Source organism: Scyliorhinus torazame, chromosome 8 (assembly GCF_047496885.1).
Source record: "Scyliorhinus torazame isolate Kashiwa2021f chromosome 8, sScyTor2.1, whole genome shotgun sequence".
NCBI lineage: Eukaryota > Metazoa > Chordata > Chondrichthyes > Carcharhiniformes > Scyliorhinidae > Scyliorhinus > Scyliorhinus torazame.
In genome coordinates this window covers 251,292,606-251,312,185 of record NC_092714.1, presented here as the reverse complement: position 1 = coordinate 251,312,185, position 19,580 = coordinate 251,292,606, and the positions used below count along the sequence as shown (strand labels likewise).

The 19,580-nt window shown below is 47.6% G+C and overlaps 1 protein-coding gene across 1 annotated transcript in view; it reads left to right on the top strand.

The window, feature by feature from the left end:
- The window catches only part of mybl2b (v-myb avian myeloblastosis viral oncogene homolog-like 2b), an 89,754-nt gene that overhangs the window by 54,968 nt on the left and 15,206 nt on the right, over positions 1–19,580 (top strand). Inside the window, exons 7-8 of the mRNA XM_072515558.1 lie at positions 7,626–7,694; positions 14,142–14,381. Coding sequence (XP_072371659.1) covers positions 7,626–7,694; positions 14,142–14,381 — 309 coding nt within the window. The remainder of the gene's footprint in view (positions 1–7,625; positions 7,695–14,141; positions 14,382–19,580) is intronic.

Here is a 19,580-nt window from a genome sequence, read left to right as displayed (position 1 = left end):
CTACCAACCGTGTCAGATTAAGTCTGTGCAAGGTTCCCCAACTCCTAGCGATCTGAATCCCCAGATATCGGAAGTTTCTTTCCACTTTCCTTAGAGGCAAGCCTTCTATCTCTCTACTCTGGTCCCCTGGATGTATCACAAATAATTCACTCTTCCCCATGTTTAGCCTATACCCCGAGAAATCCCCGAACCCCCTCAAAATTCGCATAACCTCTATCATTCCCCCCCGCTGGGTCCGACACGTATAACAATAGGTCATCCGCATATAACGAGACTCGGTGTTCTTCTCCCCCTCTAATCACCCCTCTCCATTTCCTGGAGTCTCTCAACGCCATGGCCAGAGGTTCAATTGCCAACGCGAACAACAATGGAGACAGCGGGCATCCCTGTCTTGTTCCCCTATATAGTCGGAAATACTCCGATCTATGTCGACCTGTAACTACGCTTGCCGTTGGAGCCCCATAAAGAAGTCTAACCCAGCTAATAAACCCGTTCCCAAACCCAAACCTCTTTAACACTTCCCATAAATACTCCCACTCCACCCTATCAAATGCCTTCTCTGCGTCCATTGCCGCCACTATCTCTGCCTCCCCCTCCACTGGGGGCATCATTATCACCCCTAATAGTCGTCGCACGTCAACATTTAGTTGTCTCCCTTTTACGAACCCTGTCTGATCTTCGTGCACCACCCCCGGGACACAGTCCTCTATCCTCGATGCCAGTACCTTTGCCAACAATTTGGCGTCCACGTTCAACAATGAAATGGGTCTATAGGACCCGCACTGCAACGGATCTTTATCCCTCTTCAAAATTAACGATATCGTCGCCTCCGACATCGTCGGGGGTAGAGTCCCCCCTTTCCTGGCCTCATTGAACGTCCTCACCATCAACGGGGCCAACAAGTCCACATATTTTCTGTAATACTCCACTGGGAACCCGTCTGGTCCTGGGGCCTTCCCTGCTTGCATGCTTCCCAGTCCCTTAATAACCTCGTCCACCCCAATCGGTGCCCCCAGGCCTACCACCCCCCCCGCTCCTCCACTTTCGGGAACCTCAATTGGTCCAGGAACTGCCGCATCCCCTCCTCTCCCTCTGGGGGTTGAGACCTATACAGTTCCTCATAGAAGGTCTTGAACACCTCATTTATCTTTCCTGCCCTTCGCACCGTGTCTCCCCTTTCGTCTCTAATTCCTCCTATCTCCCTCGCTGCTGCCCTCTTTCGCAATTGATGAGCCAACAGGCGACTCGCCTTTTCCCCATATTCACACCTCCTCCCCTGTGCCTTCCTCCACAGTACCTCCGCCTTTCTGGTGGTCAGAAGGTCAAATTCCGTCTGGAGTCGTCTCCTCTCCCTGTACGATTCCTCCTCCGGGGTCTCTGCAAATTCCCTATCCACCCTTAAAATCTCCCCCAGTAATCTTTCCCTTTCCTTGGCCTCTGTTTTCCTTTTGTGGGCCCCAATGGAGATCAGCTCTCCTCTGACCACCGCTTTTAGTGCTTCCCATACCACTCCCACAGGGACCTCGCCGTCGTCATTGACCTCCAGATATCTCTCAATACACCCCCGCACTCTTGCACACACTCCCTCATCCGCCATCAGTCCCACATCTAATCGCCAGAGTGTTCTCTGCTCCCTTTCCTCTCCTAATTCCAGGTCCACCCAATGTGGGGCATGATCCGAAACCGCTATGGCTGAGTACTCAGCTTCTTCCACCCTAGAGATCAACGACCTTCCCAAAACAAAAAAATCTATCCGGGAGTACACTTTATGGACATGGGAGAAGAAGGAAAACTCCCTAGCCCTAGGTCTAAGAAATCGCCATGGATCCACTCCCCCCATTTGGTCCATAAACCCCTTAAGTACCTTGGCCGCTGCCGGCCTTCTTCCGGTCCTTGAGCTGGATCTATCTAGCCCCGGGTCCAGCACCGTATTGAAGTCCCCTCCTAAAATCAAGTTTCCTACCTCCAGGTCCGGTATACGCCCCAGCATCTGTCTCATAAATCCCGCATCGTCCCAGTTTGGGGCATACACGTTAACCAACACGACCTCCATTCCCTCCAGCCTGCCACTCACCATTACATATCTACCTCCGCTATCTGCTACGATGTTCTTTGCTTCAAATGCGACCTGTTTCCCCACCAAAATGGCCACCCCTCTATTCTTTGCGTCCAGTCCTGAGTGGAACACCTGTCCCACCCATCCTTTCCTTAGCCTAACTTGCTCCGCCACCTTTAGGTGCGTCTCTTGGAGCATAACCACGTCTGCCCTTAGTCCTTTCAAATGTGCGAGCACTCTGGTCCTTTTTATCGGTCCGTTCAGGCCTCTCACGTTCCACGTGATCAGCCTCACTAGGGGGCTACCTGCCCCCCTCCCGTGTCGACTAGCCATTACCTTCTCTAGGCCAGTCCCATATCCCGCCTCCGCGCTCCCGCTCGCTCCCCCAGCGTCGCACACCATCCCCGCCCACCCACTCTTTAGCCATTTCCTTTTGGATTTCCGCAGCAGCAACCCAGTTGTCCCCCACCCGCCCCCCCCTCCCCGCTAGATCTCTTTCTAGCATGATTGCTCCCCCCATATTACTTCCGTAAGTCAGCTGACTTCAACTGACCCCGGCTACTCCTGCTCACTCCACGACCCCCCCCATGTGGGGAACTCCCTTGCGCCTGTCTTCCCGCCTTATTCTTTCTGGTGCGGGAACATCCCTTTACCTGACCCGCCTCTTATGGCGCAGCTCCCTTTCCCCTCCCCCTCCCCTTCCCCATTCTCCAACTATGTCTCCCCCCTTCCCTGTTTACTTCTCAATTAACTTCCACCGTAACATTAGCAATAACATTTCCTGCAGCATCAGTCCCTCAGTTCCGATCCAATTTCTCTTCTTTGATGAAGGTCCATGCTTCCTCCGCCGTCTCGAAATAATGGTGTCTCTCCTGATACGTGACCCATAGTCTTGCCGGCTGCAGCATCCCGAACTTCACCTTCCTTTTATGCAACACCTCTTTGGCTCGGTTGAAGCTCGCCCTCCTTCTCGCCACCTCCGCACTCCAATCCTGGTATACCCGTACCACTGCATTCTCCCATCTGCTACTCCGCACCTTTTTAGCCCATCTCAGGACCTCTTCTCTATCCTTAAGGCGGTAAAATCGCACGATTATCGCCCTGGGTGGTTCTCCCGCTTTTGGTCTTCTCGCCGGAATCCGATTTGCCCACTCCACCTCCAAGGGGCCCGTAGGGGCCTCAGCACCCATCAGTGAGCTCAGCATCGTACTTGCGTACGCTCCACAGTCCACTCCTTCCACACCCTCAGGGAGACCCAGTATCCGAAGGTTCTTCCTTCGCGCTCCATTTTCTAGGGCTTCGATCCTTTCAGTACACTTTTTATGAAGTGCCTCGTGCGTCTGTGTCTTAACCGCCAGGCCCAGGATCTCGTCCTCAATATCTGTCACCTTCTGCTCCACCACGCGGAGCTCTGTCTCCTGGGTCTTTAATGTCTCCTTGAGCCCCTCAATTGCCTGTAGCAACGGGGTCAGCACCTCCCTCTTCAGCAGCTCCACGCACCGTCTCACAATTTCATGCTCAGGCCCCCATGTCGCCTGCGCTTTCTCCGCCGCCATCTTGTACTTCTCTCTTTCTGACCCTTTGGTCGACGATTCCTCGCGCTGCAGCCGCCGCCGCCGGTTTTTTCCTCCTTCGTTTGGGGGGGGACTCCCTTCTCACACGCCCCACACCGGGTTGCGTCGTCGAAAAATTCCCCGTTGGGGCTCTTAAAAGAGCCCGAAGGTCCGTCGGAGCTGGAGCCGCCGAAGCGTGCGGCTAGCTAGGCATCACCGCAACCGGAAGTCCCTTCAGTGGCCTTGATGAGGTCTTTTCACAGTTGTTCCCTCTGCTGCTAGAATTCACTTTTGATACAGGCCCTCAGGTCAGCTTGCAGCTTTAAGCTTGCCCTTCCCCCGCCTGCATGCTGGAAGAGGCCCTGTTTATCCTGCAGTTGCAGCCAAATCTTTTACTGTTTCTGCGTGTGTCTGGCAACCAAGAGACATACCCTTCCTGGGGGACACTGTCGGGGGAATATTGCAGCCTTCTTTCCACACCGGGAAATGTCAAACAAATGCCGTGGGGGCCCTGTAAAAGAGCCCAAAAGTCCGTTCCAAGCAGGAGCTGCCGAATATGCGACCTAGCTCTGCATAGCTGCACCCGGACGGATGTTGGCATAACTGACAAAGGCCATCATTTGTTGAACTGAGTGGCTTGCTAATTGATTTCAGAAGGCCAAGGGTCTGGAGTCACATGCCAAACTCAGTACGGCTGACTTTCCTTCTCTAAAGGGCATTAGTGAATCAGATGAGTATTTATAACAAATCAATGGTAGTTTTGCGGTCACCATTACTTTTGTATTTCAGATTTATTAACTTAATTTATATTCCACAAGCTGCCGTGGTGGGATTTGAACTCGTGTCCCTAGAGGCCTCAGTGAAGTTACCACTGCCTACTGACCCCCAAAAGTGTAAAGTCGTCATAGTCCAAGATTACCATAGGCTGCTTTCCTGTTTTGAGGGGGAGAGCTGACTGATGGTGATTTAACCTGAGGATCACCACATCTTCGACAAGAGGCAAGGTTGAGAAGGTGGGCCTTCATGAATAACCTCTCCAGTGATCCCAAAGCCTGACCACCGTCTACGAGGCACGAGTCAGGACAAGGTCAGGACTATGATCGAATGAGTGTAGCAACAACACTCTAAGCTCAGAACCATAGAAAAGCAACTTGCTTGATCATGACCCATTCTGCCATGTTTAACATTGACTTCTGCCATATAGAACCCCTACAATGCAGAAGATGCCATTCAGCCCATTGAAAGAGCACTCTACATAGCTTCAATCTCCCGCCCTATGCCAGTAGACACGAAGGAGCAATTTGGCATGGCCAATCCACTTAACCTGCATATCTTTGGATTGTGGGAGAAAACTGGAGAAAACCCATGCAGGCATCAGGATAATGTGCAAACTCCCCAGTCACCCGAGGTTGAATTTGGAGCTGGTTCCCTGGCACAGTGAGGCAGCAGTGCTGACCACTGTGCCATCGGTGTACAGGATGTAGTGTGTACCGTTGAGACGATAAACTGCAGCAACTTTCCTGTACCAGCCTCCCCGAACAGGCGCCGGAATGTGGCGACTAGGGGCTTTTCACAGTAACTTCATTTGAAGCCTACTTGTGACAATAAGCGATTTTCATTTTTTCATTTTCAACTTTCTGTGGCTCCTTCAACAGCACTTTCCAAACCTGTGACCTCTCCTACCTAGGTGGACATGGGCAGTAAGTGCGTGGGAACATCTCCCACTTGCAAGTTCCCCTTGAACATGGATCACCATTCCTCCACTGTTGCTGAGCCAAGATCCTGGTGCACCCTCCCAAACCGCACTGTGAATCTTCAGTGCACCCTCCCAAACCGCACTGTGAATCTTCAGTGCACCCTCCCAAACCGCACTGTGAATCTACAGTGCACCCTCCCAAACCGCACTGTGAATCTACAGTGCATGGACTGCAGCAGGTAACCTGCCACCAGCACCTTCTCAAAGTCCTTTGGAATTGCACAATAAATGCTGGCTGAGTCATTGATGTCCATATCCCTGAATACATTTTTTTTAAAAACCTGAGGATGGGTAGATTCAGTCTAACCTCTCAACTGAAAGATAACGGGCGGGATTCTCTGACCCCCCCGCCGGATCTGAGAATCGCCGGGGGCTGGCGTGAATTCCCCCCCCACCCCAGTCTCGGTTGCCGAATTCTCCGGCACCGGATATTCGGCGGGGGCGGGAATCGCGCCTTGCCGGTTGGCCCGCGATGGGCCGAAGTCCCGCTGCTGGAATGCCTGTCCCACCGGCGAGAATCAAACCACCTCTCTTACCGGCGGGACAAGGCGGCGCGGGTGTGCTCCGGGGTCCTGGGGTGGGCGCGGGGCGATCTGGCCCTAGGGGGTGCCCCCACGGTGGCCTGGCCCGCGATCGGGGCCCACCGATCCGCGGGCGGGCCTGTGCCATGGGGGCACTCTTTTCCTTCCGTCTTCGCCATGGTCTCCACTATGGCGGAGGCGGAAGAGACCCCCTCCACTGCGCATGCGCGGGATTGCCGTGAGCGGCCGCTGACGCTCCCGCGCATGCGCCGCACGGCAAAATCATTTCCGCGCCAGCTGGCGGGGCACCAAAGGCCTTTCCCGCCAGCTGGCGGGGCGGAAATCAGTCCGGCGCGGGCCTATCCCCTCAAGGTGAGGGCTCGGCCCCCCAAGATGCGGAGAATTCCGCACCTTTGGGGCGGCGCGATGCCGGACTGATTCGCGCCGTTTTTGGCGCCGGTCGGCGGACATCGCGCCGATTGCGGAGAATTCCACCCAACATCTCTAAGTAGACACTTTCTCAGTACTGCACTGAAGTTTCAATGTATGGTGTGTTAAGTCTCTAGAATGGAATTGAACCCATAAACCTCTGACTTGTATGGGTATGCTATCACTGAAATGAGACTTGCATCGAAAAGAAAATAATTTTAGATTAGTATCCCAGATATTTTGGTGTTGAACAATTCCCGAATAAGCTTAGGGAAGTGATATTACATCAGTGTGCATGTTCTATTAGAAGCAACGGGTTTGATTGGTTGAATTGGCTTTTCCCGTTATGTACTTTAGTAAGTACATTATATATTAATGATTTGGACGAGGGAACTAAATGGGGGAAAAATAGGAAGGCAAATTATTATTTGAATGGGTGTAAATTGAGATAGGTGGATACACAGCGAGACTTTGAAGTCCTCGTGCATCAGTCGCTGAATGTAAACACGCAGGTACAGCAGGCAGTAAAGAAGGCAAATGGTATGTTGGCCTTCACAGCGAGAGAATTTAAGTACAGGAATTGGGAAGCTTTACTGAAATTGTACAGGGCATTGGTAGGCCACACCTGGTATATTGTGTGCAGTTTTGGTGTCCTTATCTGAGGAAGGATGTTCTTGCTATGGAGGGAGTGCAGCGAAGGTTTATCAGACTGATAAATGTGGGCGGCACAATAACAGTAGTTAGCATTGTTGCTTCACAGTGCCAGGGTCCCAAGTTCGATTTCTGGCTTGGGTCACTGTCTGTGTGGAGTCTGCATGTTCTCCCTGTGTCTGCGTGGGTTTCCTCCGGGTGCTCCAGTTTCCTCCCACATGTCCTGAAAGACTTGCTCTTTGGACATTCTGAATTCTCCCTCCGTATACCCGAACAGGTGGCGACTCGGGGCTTTTCACAGTAACTTCAGTGTTAATGTAAGCCTACTGGTGACAATAAAGATTTATTTAAAAAATGAAAGGTGAAAAGTTTCAACAGGATGTTTCTTTTTCCAGCAAATATGGTATGTCCCTGTTCCTTGGTCCTGTCAAATAATTTTTTTCCACTAAGAATGGATTTAATTTCCTTAGTCCGTCTTCCAAACTGATGGACTGAACAAAATACCATATTGCTAACCTTCTCTAGACTGTATTCAGTGCAAGCCTTCAGCTTGAGAGCTTTGTTCCTATCAGACAGGAAACTGATTAAAAAAATATTTATCTGGATAATTTAATTGCGTTCAAAACTAATATGATCGTGCATTTTTTTTTCCCTTTCAGCCCGCTTCAAAACACGAACCTGTTACTGTAGAAGCAGTTCCACAGCTGCCATCTGTAACTATAAAGCAGGTTAGAAAATAGTATTCGCATTTTGAAACAAATGCACAACACAATTTATTGCCGTTTTAGTACCTACTAGCCGTAGAAATAAAATACAATTTTGTGGGTTATATTTGTATACTTAAGCATTTTGGCTACAATTTTATTTGATAAATACTGTGTGCATCTATGTTCTTCTAGAACATAGAACATTACAGCGCAGTACAGGCCCTTCGGCCCTCAATGTTGCGCCGACCTGTGAAACCACTCTAAAGCCCATCTACACTATTCCCTTTTCGCCCATGTTTCATATGTTTAATTCTAGTTTACACTTGTGTCTGGGGCTCACTGAAAGTAAGGCTGCAGTCATGTTACAGGTACCAGTATTCATAAACCACGATAGGCAACATTTTGATGTGAGGTGGCAATCCCGCGTTCCATTGCTGAATTTCAAATGTATGCCTGAAACTGCTTTGCATCAATGCAAAAATGGCACTATAATAACATTCTCAATTATGCTTTTCGTCAGTGATCCAGTTTTCTAAAATCTGTTTATTTTTAAATCTGGCATGAATGGGCGCCTTTGAGTTTTCTGACTTATTAGGGCTGAATTATGGTCTGAACTGGCACTATTTGTATTGCACGTTGCTTGCATTGATTGAACACCTGTTGCATATTGTCATCTGGGGCGAAATTCTCCTACCTGCCCCGCCACATTTCTGCGCCGACCGGCCGGCGGGAGTCTCCGTAACACCGGCCGGTCAATGGGGTTTCCCATTGTGGGGCACCCCCACGCCGTCGGGAAACCCCCGAGCGCCGGCAGAACGGAGACTCCCGCCGGCGGAGAATGACGCCCCTGATCTCTTCACTTTTTGTACAGAGCTAAAACACAGTTGATGATCAGTTGCTAACCCTGGGTAGTTTGAACACATTTCATTGGTAACCTACTATCTCTCCTGAGGAATCCATATATAATTTTGTTAAATTATGGTGAATTCCCAATAACTGCCAGTATAATTTATCTGACACCTGACAACATTACCTACATTTGGTTTCACATCTCTGCAATATCTAATACATAATATTTCAAATGGGTATTCTGATGTATGATTTATATTTTACAGTGTCGATCCTAACTCCTGTTACCGTACAGTATGTACTCATACAGACTGTTATTAAACTTGTTCTCTTGTTACATGTGTGAACACATTTACATGTAGACTGTTTACAGAATCGTTGCAGCGTAGGAGGAGACAATTTGGCCCATTGTCATTTGCATTGACTTTCCAGATGAGCATCATGACTTAGTGCCATTCCCCAGCCTTTTCCTGTACTGCTGTATATTAGTTTCTATTCAAATAATCGTCTAATGCCATTTCGAATGCCTCGATTGATCCTGCCCCTTATCCAGCCTCCTCAAATTACCTCTTAGCCGTCGCCTTCCTATAGTGTGGCACCCTGAACGATACACAGTATTGCAGCTTGAGGTCGAACTAGTGTCTTGTATAAGTTCAGCATAACCTCCTTACTCTTGTACTCTCTGCCCCTATTAATAAAGCCTATAATACAATTTTTTTTTTCCTTTATAGATTTAGAGTACCCAATTTTTTTTTTTCCCAATTAAGGAGTAGTTTAGCGTGGCCAATCCACCTACCTGCACATCTTTAGGTTGTGGGGTGAGACCCACGCAGACACTGGGAGAATGTGCAAACTCCACACGGAAAGTGACCCAGGGTGGGATTGAACCCAGGCCTCAGCTCTGTGTGGCAGCAGTGCTAACCACTGTGCCATCGTGCCGCCCTCCCAGAACACAATATTTGCTTTATTAGCTGCTCCCTCCACTTGTCTTGCCATCTTTAATGTTTAAAACAATTGTCAAACATAAAGGATTCTTTGTTTGGGAGGCTAAAGGATTCTTTTTGGAAGGCTATGTTCTCCCGCTGGTGCTGATTTGAGCTTGTGCTGGGAGCACAAATCGGGAAGCGAGTCCCAATCCTTGGCCATGCAAATTTACCAGGCCGCCTGCTCAAATTGGTGGGGGGTCTCTGGTCGGGCGGGACTTTGGGGAGGTCTGGTGTTGGTGGGATGGGCATGTCTTGCATTGTGTGTGTGGGGGGGGTCCTCCGATGGACTTTGGGGGCAACTCCCTTTAAAGAGTTGGTCCTGGGATGGCATGGTGGCACGGTGATTAGCACTGCTGCCTCACAGCACCGAGGACCCGAGTTCGATCCTGGCCCTGGGTCACTGTCCTTGTGGAGTTTGTACATTCTCCCCATGTCTGCGTGGGTCTTTCCGCCACAGCCCAAAGATGTTCAGGGTAGGTGGATTGGCCAAATTAAATTGCTCCTTAATTGGAAACAAAAAAGGATTGGGTACTTTAAATTAAAAAAAGACCTCACCCTTGGCTCACCGTGCCAGGTACATGCTTGTCAAGACCTGCACCAATTCTTGCCCAAGTGATTCCCAGCCCAGAGAACTGCAGAATCACGAAAGCCCGATTAATATTGTTCCTGATCTGCTAATAGGGTCTCGATCCTGACACGAGCAGGGGACCGGAGCATCGGCGCCAATCCCGTTGTCTGCATTATGTTGGATTCTCTGGCGCCGGTACCGGAGATCCCGATGTGATGGAGAATCCGCTAGCCAAAATATCACCACCACCCCCACCAACCCCTTCATCTTGTTCGGTGTTCCAGAAACTGCACAACTCTCATATCATCTTGTTTGAGGAATCTACATGAATTTGTTAAAAAGCACTCAACAACTTAATGAACAACTAGATATCTAGTTCTTTGATGTTTGCATGTTAGGTTTCATTTTTTTGTTGTCAGTTGAATTATGATAATTTCAGATAAGGAAAGCCACTAATCGCTTAATGCAGAAAAATCCTACAAGACACCCCCCCCCCCCCCCCCCCTTTTTGTGTGCACATGCGCAATAATTCTACGCGCAAACACTGGGAGAATGAGCAAACTCCACACGGACAGTGACCCAGAGCCGTGGATTGGCCAAGCTAAATTGCCCTTAGTGTCCAAAATTGCCCTTAGTGTTGGGTGGGATTACTGCGCTATGGGGATAGCGGGGGGGAAGTGTGGACCTTGGGTAGGGTGCTCTTTCCAAGAGCCGGTGCAGACTCGATGAGCCGAATGGCCTCCTTCTGCACTGTAAATTCTATGATTCTATCTGTGGAGAGAGGAACAGAGTTAGTTTTGAGTCCACTTTAACTTTCCTTCAGCACTGAGATGGGTAGAAATGTGATAGGGAGAGTCCAGTAAAGCAAAAGGAAGGTCATGGTGGTTTAGAGGATGGGGAGATTAAATGCCAAATGTGCTATGCAATAAAAGTTGTGGTTGTCATTTAAAAAGAACAAAAAACAAAGCATAGATACAGAGTAAAAACAGAAAATGCTGGATAAACTCAGTGGGTCCGGTAGCATCTATGGAAAGGAACCGAGTTAACGTTTCTGATCTAAAGGAGCCTTCTACATAATTTATAGAAGGATTATTTTAGATCTGAAACATTAACTCTGTTTCTCTCCACAGATGCTGAGACCTGTTCAGTTTATCCAGCATTTTCAGATTTCCATCATCCACCGTATTTTGCTTCTATATAGGTCCAGAGTAAGTGTTTATCATAGAATTTACAGTGCAGAAGGAGGCCATTCGGCCCATGGAGTCTGCACCGGCTCTTTGAAAGAGCACCCTACCCAAGGTCAACACCTCCACCCTATCCCTGTAACCCCACCTAACACTAAGGGCAATTTGGACACTACGGGCAATTTAGCATGGCCAATCCACCTAACCTGCACATCTTTGGATTGTGGGAGGAAACCGGAGCACCCGGAGGAAACCCACGCACACACTGGGAGAACGTGCAGACTCCGCACAGACAGTGACCCAAGCCAGGAATCGAGCCTGGGACCCTGGTGCTGTGAAGCATTTGTGCTAACCACTATGCTACCGTGCTGCCCAATTCTTAGCAGAATTAAGGTCCAAGCAAATACAAGATGCAAGTGGTACTTAGCAAATTAAATTCAAAATGAAGGACAGAGTTCACGGTCTGAAGTGATGTTGAATCCAGAAAACTGTGCCTAATCAAAGGTGATTCCATCACTTTGTATTGGGCTTCGCAGGAATATTGTGGCAGGCCATGATAGAAATGTGTGCATGAGAGTAAGATGGTGAATTGAAATGACTAGTGACTGGAAGGTCAGGATCATGCTTGCGGACTGATTAGAGGTGTTTTGCAAAGCGGTCACCCAGACTGTGTTTGGTCTTCTCAATGTAGAGGAGACTGCAATGAGCAGCGCATACAAAAGACTAAATTGAAAGAAATACAAGTAAATTCCTGCTTCAACCGGAAGGACTGTTTGGGGTCTTGGACAGTGAGGAGAAGGGAGGTAAAGGAACAGACCTCCTGCAATTGCATGGGAAGGTGCTTGGGGAAGGGAATGAAGTGTTTGGGTAGTAGAAGAGTGGACCAGTGTGTCGCTGAGGGAATGGTCCCTTCAGAATGCTGACGGGGAGAGAAAATGTGTATGGTGTTGGCATCATGCCGAAGGTGGTAAAATGGCGGAGGATGATCCTTTGAATATGGAAAGGCTGGCAGGGTGGAATAATTAGGACAAAGGGAACCCTATCATGGTTCTGGGAGGGAGGGAAAGCAGTGAGGGAGGAATGCAGAAAGTTGGACACTGTTGAGGGCCTTGTCAACCACCGTGTGGAGGGGGATACTCTGTTGAGGAAAAAGAAAGACATGTTTGAAGTGTCATTGTGGAAGGTAGCATTATCGGAACAGATGTGCCGGAAATTGAGAGAATGAGTCCTCACAGGAAGCTGGGCGTGAGGAGGTGTCGTTGAGGTAACTGTGGGTGTTGGAGGGCAGCACGGTGGCGCAGTGGGTTAGCCCTGCTGCCTCACGGCGCCGAGGTCCCAGGTTCGATCCCGGCTCTGGGTCACTGTCCGTGTGGAGTTTGCACATTCTCCCCGTGTTGCGTGGGCTTCGCCCCCACAACCCAAAGATGTGCAGGCTAGGTGGATTGGCCACGCTAAATTGCCCCTTAATTGGAAAAAATTAATTGGGTACTCTAAATTTAAAAAAAAAAAAAGAATGGGGGAAAAAAAAAACTGGATGTTGGTGGGCAAGTAATTAATATTGGTAGATGCTCTATCATTCTGGGGTAGACGAAGTAAGAATCCAAATTGAAGGGTCCAGGTGCAGGGAGAGTATTGGAGACAGGTGAACGGATCTGTGGACTGGGGTAGGAGTCTGCACCAAGTGAGCATGGAGGTGAAGGCAATGGAAGAGCAGTTCAACGTCATGCCAAAGCACACATTCTTTGAGATGCGGGCATATTGGGATAAAACGGAGTCCTTTGAGCACCGATTGTTCAGCTTCAGAGAGGGCCAAGTCAGAGGGTATTGTGAAAGCACGATGAGAGGTGGATTAAAATAATAGATGAGGCCAGAGGGAAGACAAGAGGAGGAAGGATTTGGAAGAGCATCAGTACCCTACTGGAGGATCTTGCATTCCCTATGGTGCTTGCATTCCATAACACCTGAAATGAAGAGAAAAAGTTTCTTGTTAAGGTGTCGGGTGAGACTAGAATGAAACTGGGGACCGAGACCGCTTTGGAGCAGGAAATGAGGCTGTGAAAACCTGTTTTGGTAAACATCGTCAAATACGAGGAAGGAAATGAAAAATATGAAGGCAAACCAGGTGAAAGAGATGAACGTAAATCCCATTAGGAAGAAGAGCTGAACTTCTCCAAGGGCATTCCTGAAAGAGAAGTGGCAGTGAATTAAACACTGAAATAAAAGCAAAATACTGTTGATGCTGGAGATCTGAAATAAACAGTGTTGAAAAAACTCAGCAGGTCTGGCTGATTTGTGGAGAGAGAAACGGTTAACATTTCAAGTCCAATATGACACTTGTTTGGATGCCAGCATCTATCCAGAAACTCTGGATTCTGAAACTTCTCTCTAGATTGTTGTTTCTGTTTCCTTAACGATCTGATAAGATGATCTTGCAGATACTTCCTTTGCAGGTTGACAAGTCCACGTTTTTCTATCTTTTCACATAACTTTGGCACTTGGATCAGCCTCATGGCACTTCCCTGCACTACCCTAGTATACTGCAGGCATTCAAGCACAGGTGGAATAGAGAAGAGCTGTAGTCATCCTGAATATCACCGGCTTTATTGAAGGACTGGAAAAACCTGAGCTTTTTAATCTGGAAAGGAAGCATCTGAGGTGTGATCTTCTGCAAATACATATGAAAATTGCAGGTTGTTATGGAAAAATAAATATTGCCATAGAATATGCTTTGTCATTTTTCAATGGTTCCTTAAGTTTTTAAATGGCTTATTTACATTTTATATTTGGAGTTCATTGAGAACTTCACTCAAAATCAGTCTTTAACTTGCAAATCCTTGGTAATTCCTTTTGTGCATTAAGATTATTTTCCTATTGACAACAGGAGGACAGTATTGCCAGTTGGTTAGGCAATCACCATATGGATGACACTATGCCTGGTGATCCGGGACTATCGAGTACTTCTGAAACTCAGCAAGAGCAATCTATTTCTGATCAATCCCAGGAACCTGACCAATCTACAGAAGAGGCTTCTGACAGCATGTTCCTGATAGTAGATTCTGGGACAAGATTTTCACCGCAGTCGGCCCCTGAATTCTCTGAGCCCCTGGAGCTAATCAAATGTGTAAGTTCTGTAACATGCTGTGAAAGCAGCCACTCTCGTATTGTGTGTTCGAAAATATGAAAACATGACATGTACTCCTTTACATGTCTTGCACTTTTCAGCATAGGAATGTTTCCTTTTAAATTCATACCATTTCATTGCAATTGCCTAAACAACAAATACCCTTCTACGAACATATGATTTAGGACCATTTGGCCACATGAGCCCCCTCCAACACCTGATAAAATCATTGCTGATCAGATTGTGGCCTCAACTCTACCTTCCAGTCTTCCACTACACCCTTTGATTCCCTTGTTAATCAGGAATCTATCTCACTCCAGCCTTAAAAATATTCAATGACCCAGCCTCCACTTCTCCCTGGGGAAGAGAATTCCACATACTGATAGCACTCTGAGAAAAAATGACCATCGCCATCTTAAATGGGCGACCCTTTATTTTCAACTGTGTCTCTGAATTTTAGTATCTTAATTTTAGGAGAAACATCCACTGTGTCGAGTCCCCTCGGGATCTTCTATGAATCAGTGAGATCACCTCTCATTCTTCTCAACTCCAATGGATACAAGCCCAACCTGTCCAATTTTTTCAACCTTCTGGATATTAAAGTGGATTCTGAAAGATGCTGTGAATTGTTTAAAGTTGTGTAGTGACTTTTTGAATTTCTAGCAGTTTTATTTTACACCATATTTAATCTTTTTATGCCATATCTACCTCCGCCAAAACATCCACAAATGCTGACCATTACTGGAACTCTGTTAAATTTGTAATAGTCCCTGTGATTGAATACCAAGGTGAAGCTCTGATTTGAGACACAATGAATGACGACTACCTGAGTACTGGGTAGTCTGCCACCCTTGCATGTGTCATCTTCAGATTTGAGATTTCCACCTGAGGTGGAAGGAGGACCTAGAAAATCATTTAATTCAGCAGAGAGGGTGGGCAAACTTCAAACCTTCCCTCTTGACCATTAAAATTATTTAAATTAGGATGGGCTGAAGGGCCTCTTTTGTGCTGTAAAAATCTAAAAGAGATGGAGATATTGAGCTTGGGCTGTGTGCAACGTTTTGCCTCTACATCAGCGAGTTTTGGGTGTTACACTTTGCAACTTGCCAGCTCAGTTAATGATGAACGCCAGTCACACTTCGCTTTCGTTCCAGTAGGAGTAGAGATATTCTTGAGTGGAAATAGTGTTGACTGCACCTTCCCCCTCGTGCCGACAAAACCTGTTTTGATAGGGGATGGGGTGGCTTACAGAGAGGGGGAGGTTATGATGGATAACATCTCATCTGCACGAGGGCGGCACGTGGCACAGTGGTTAGCACTGGGACTACGGTGCTGAGGACCTGGGTTTGAATCCTGGCCCTGGGTCACTGTTCGCGTGGAGTTTGCACATTTTTCCCCGTGTCTGCGTGGATTTCACCCCACAACCCAAAGATGTGCAGGTTAGGTGGATTGGCCACGCTAAATTGCCCCTTTAATTTGAAAAAAATAATTGGGTATTCTAAATTCATTTTTTAAAAAACCCGCATGCATTGAAGAAGAAATTCAGCATGCCAGGGACTGCAAAGGTCTTTCAGCAGAGGTTGGTTTCAGCCAGCACTTTCCAGAGTTCCTTCAAGTGTATTGCATCAGGCACTCTGACACTTTAAATAGTGTGGTGGGTGGACATCGGAGATTTGGGGCCATCTAGGTCTGGTTGTTGTCAGAGCAACTGGTGAGGATGTTGTTCATGGTTTGCTCTGCAGGAATTACATTTTAAACATTTTGTATTATTCTTAGAGGTATTAAATTAGCCGCCACCTTCTTTGGCGATCACTTGCTAACCAGTACGATTGTCCACCTAAGAAACTTTGTGTTACGTGTCACGGATTCTGTGGATTCTTGCAGAGCTGATGAGCACGATCCTAGAGCCGCATTTTAAACCGCATGCTTGGCAGGTGTTTCCAAGAGGTGTGATCAGTCATTGGACTCTAGATCGCTGGTATTCTTTTCTCAGGCTCCTTTTCTGGGCTTTCTCTTGTCGTTGGGTGTCCTCGAAGAATTGTGTGCCTTCAATCAGGAGATTCTTGCAAGTAGGTCTCTTCAGAGCAAGTGTTTCCCAGGCGTTGACATCTGTTGCACTTCATGAGGTAAGCCTTCAGGGTGTCTTTGAGTACTTCCTTTGTGCTCTTGTTTGGAAACCTTCCTGGAGCTGGGCAAAAAAATTTGCTTTGACAGTTGTGACTCTCTCATCCTAAGGACATGGCCAGCACAGTGGAGTTGGTTTCAGATGATCTTGGCCTCGCTGCTGGTGCTCTTGGCTCCTTCGAGGACACTGATGTTAGTACGCCTATCTTCCCAACTGATATGGAGAATCCGTCTCCGACAACGTTGATGGTACCTCTCCAGGGCATGGAAGTGGCACCTACGTAATCTCAGGTTTCTGAGCAGTATAGAAGAGTTGTGAGGAAGACTGCCTTGTACACCAGATCTTGGTGTTAGCACAGATGTCAAGGGCGTCAAAGACTCTCTTCCTTTGGCGGCCGAAGAAGACGCTGGTGAATTGGATGCGATGTTGGATCTCCACATTGGTGTCAGCCTTGGAGGACCGGTGGCTCCCCGGGTATGGGAAATGGTCCACAATTGGTAGGGTTTCTCTGTTGATCTTAATGGAGGGAGACACTGGGTCTTGCCCTGGAGCAGATTGGTAAAGGATTTGACTCTTCTTGAAGTTGAGGCTGAGATCAGTTCTTTTGGTATGCTTCCACGAAGGTGTCAAGCATGGCTTGGAGATTCTCTTCTGAGAGAGTGAAGATGGCAATGCCATCCCGCATACTGAACTTCCACGAGCGATGTCAGTGTCGTTTTCTTCTTGGATTTCAACCAGTTGAGGTTGAAACGTTTTCCAAGACAAATGTTCACTCCACTGGGAAGCTTGCTCTGACACATCCCTACTTGACTCTAATCTTGATCTCCTAAGGTTTCTCTTACTTCTGTCAGCGAGGACTGTCGCCGACATCTTGTCGTGCAGGAGTCCGAGGATGTTGATGAATTTCTCTGCACAGCCGGCCTTTCACAGGCTCTTCTGTGGTACTTCCCAATTGACCGAATCAAAAGATTTGAAAGTTGCTTGGAAGATCGATGAAGTCCATGTATTATTGCTCCTGGCTTTTAGTCCATGTCTTATTGCTCCTGGCTTTTTGTTGCCAAGCAGTGAAAATCATATCTGCTGTTCCACGGTTTGGTTGAAAGCCACACTGGCTTTCTGGAAGGATTTCTTCAGAGACTGGAGACAGTGGGAAAATGTGGCTAGCGAAGATTTGGGCGATGATCTTCCCGGCGATGGAGAGTAGGACGATTCCTTGGTAGTTCCCACTGTCTACTTTGTGTCCTTTCTTGAAGATGGTGCAGATGTTGGCATCTCTTAAGTCTGCATGAATTTCTTCTCTGTCCCAGATTTTCAGCAACAATGATGGAGATGACTGCTGATCTCTTTCCCAAGTTTGAAAATCTCCGCTGACTCCTGCGGCTTTTCCATTCTTCATGCGTTTAATGGCAACTTCGACATCTTCGTCCACGCTTGGTGGGAGTCCAAGATCATTTTTGATGGGGAGTCAAACATGTCCTCATCTATGATTGTATCATGGTTTTGGAGTTCTTTGACGTGTTCTCTCCATCAAAGGCCAATACTTTCTCTCTCTGCCTCTCCAGGGTTCTGTCCTTATTCCGCACCAGTTTGAGACCGAGGGTCCATATATTGCCTTAGTGTCATTTAAAGAAGCCCCATGTGTCATGCTGGTCAGCGAGCAGTTGCAGCTCCTTCGCTTTCTCAGTCCACCATTGATTTCCGAAGTTGCTCTTTGTACCTCTACTGTGACTAATTGATAAGCTCTCCTCGTTGCGGGTTATGTCATTTTGCCAGGTGCGGAGAACTTCCTCCTCTTGTCGATGAGGTGTTGGATGGTGCGGTCGTTCTCATCGAACCAGTCTTGGTGTTTCCTGGTCTTGTAGTGGATAGTTTCTTCACAACTTGAGATGACGACTGTCTTCAGCTCTTTCCAGTTTTCCTCTATTGCATTAGAATGGACAATCTGGGGATTTTGGAGAAGACATGTTGGAAGTTCACTAGCGTGCTTGGCTCTTGCAACCGCTCAACATTTATCTTTTTTCTGAGCTGTTTCATCATCTTCTGCTGCTTCTGGTGGAGTTTGATGGACATAGAGGAGCAGATGAACCAGTGGTCTGCCCAGCAGTCATCTCCACTGGTCATCGCTTTGGTGATGAGGGCATCCTTTTTGGTCTCTGGACTGGACGATGACAAAGTGAATCATGTTCCAGTACTTTGATTGTGGATGTCTTCAGGAAGTCCACAACTTAATACAAGCAAATTATTGCGGATGCTGGAATCTGAAACCAAAGAGAAAATTCTAGAAGATTTCAGCAGGTCTGGCAGCATTTGTAAGAAGAGAAAAGAGCTAATGTATCGAGTCCAGATGATCCTTTGTCAAAGCTAAAAGACATAGAAAATGGGAAATATTTATACTGTAGGGTGAGAGAATGAAAGATGAGTCATAGCCACAGAAACCAAGGGAGCAGAGTTCTTATAGCCACGGAAATGAAGGGAAAAGAGTGCTAATGGCAGTCCCCAGTGAGAACAAAAGGTGTGAGTTGTATTTTTAGTAGAACAGCGTGTTCGTGATGACAATCTGGTGTTCCACACATTTCACGAACAGGAGAATCCCATTGGAGTTACAAATCCCACTTCCTTTTTTCACAATGGTTCCTTTCCAGATTTGAGAGTCCTTTCCAATCTTGGCGTTGAAGTCCTCAAGAAGAATGATCGATCTTTCCAACAAAGTATGGTATCCAGAGTGGAATAGAATCCTTTTAAACCCATCATTGGCATCAAAGGTTGGGGCATAGATACTCACGACTGTTGCCTGCTGCTTTTTGGCGAGTTGTAGACTAGAGGGTCATGAGGCGCTCATTGATGCTGCAATTGGTTGACTAGTTCGTTCTTGATGGAGAAATCAATTTCATGTGTCATTGGTTGACCCTTTGGTTTTCCTCTCCAGAAGAAGGTGTAACCATCGCCATCTTCCCTTTGCCTGCTCTTCTGGTCTTTTGCAGGGCAGCGATATTAATGTTGAAGTGCTTGAATTCATGGGCAGCAAGGGCAGTTCCCCGTTCCGGTTGATTGCTTTGCTCATTACCATTAAGGTT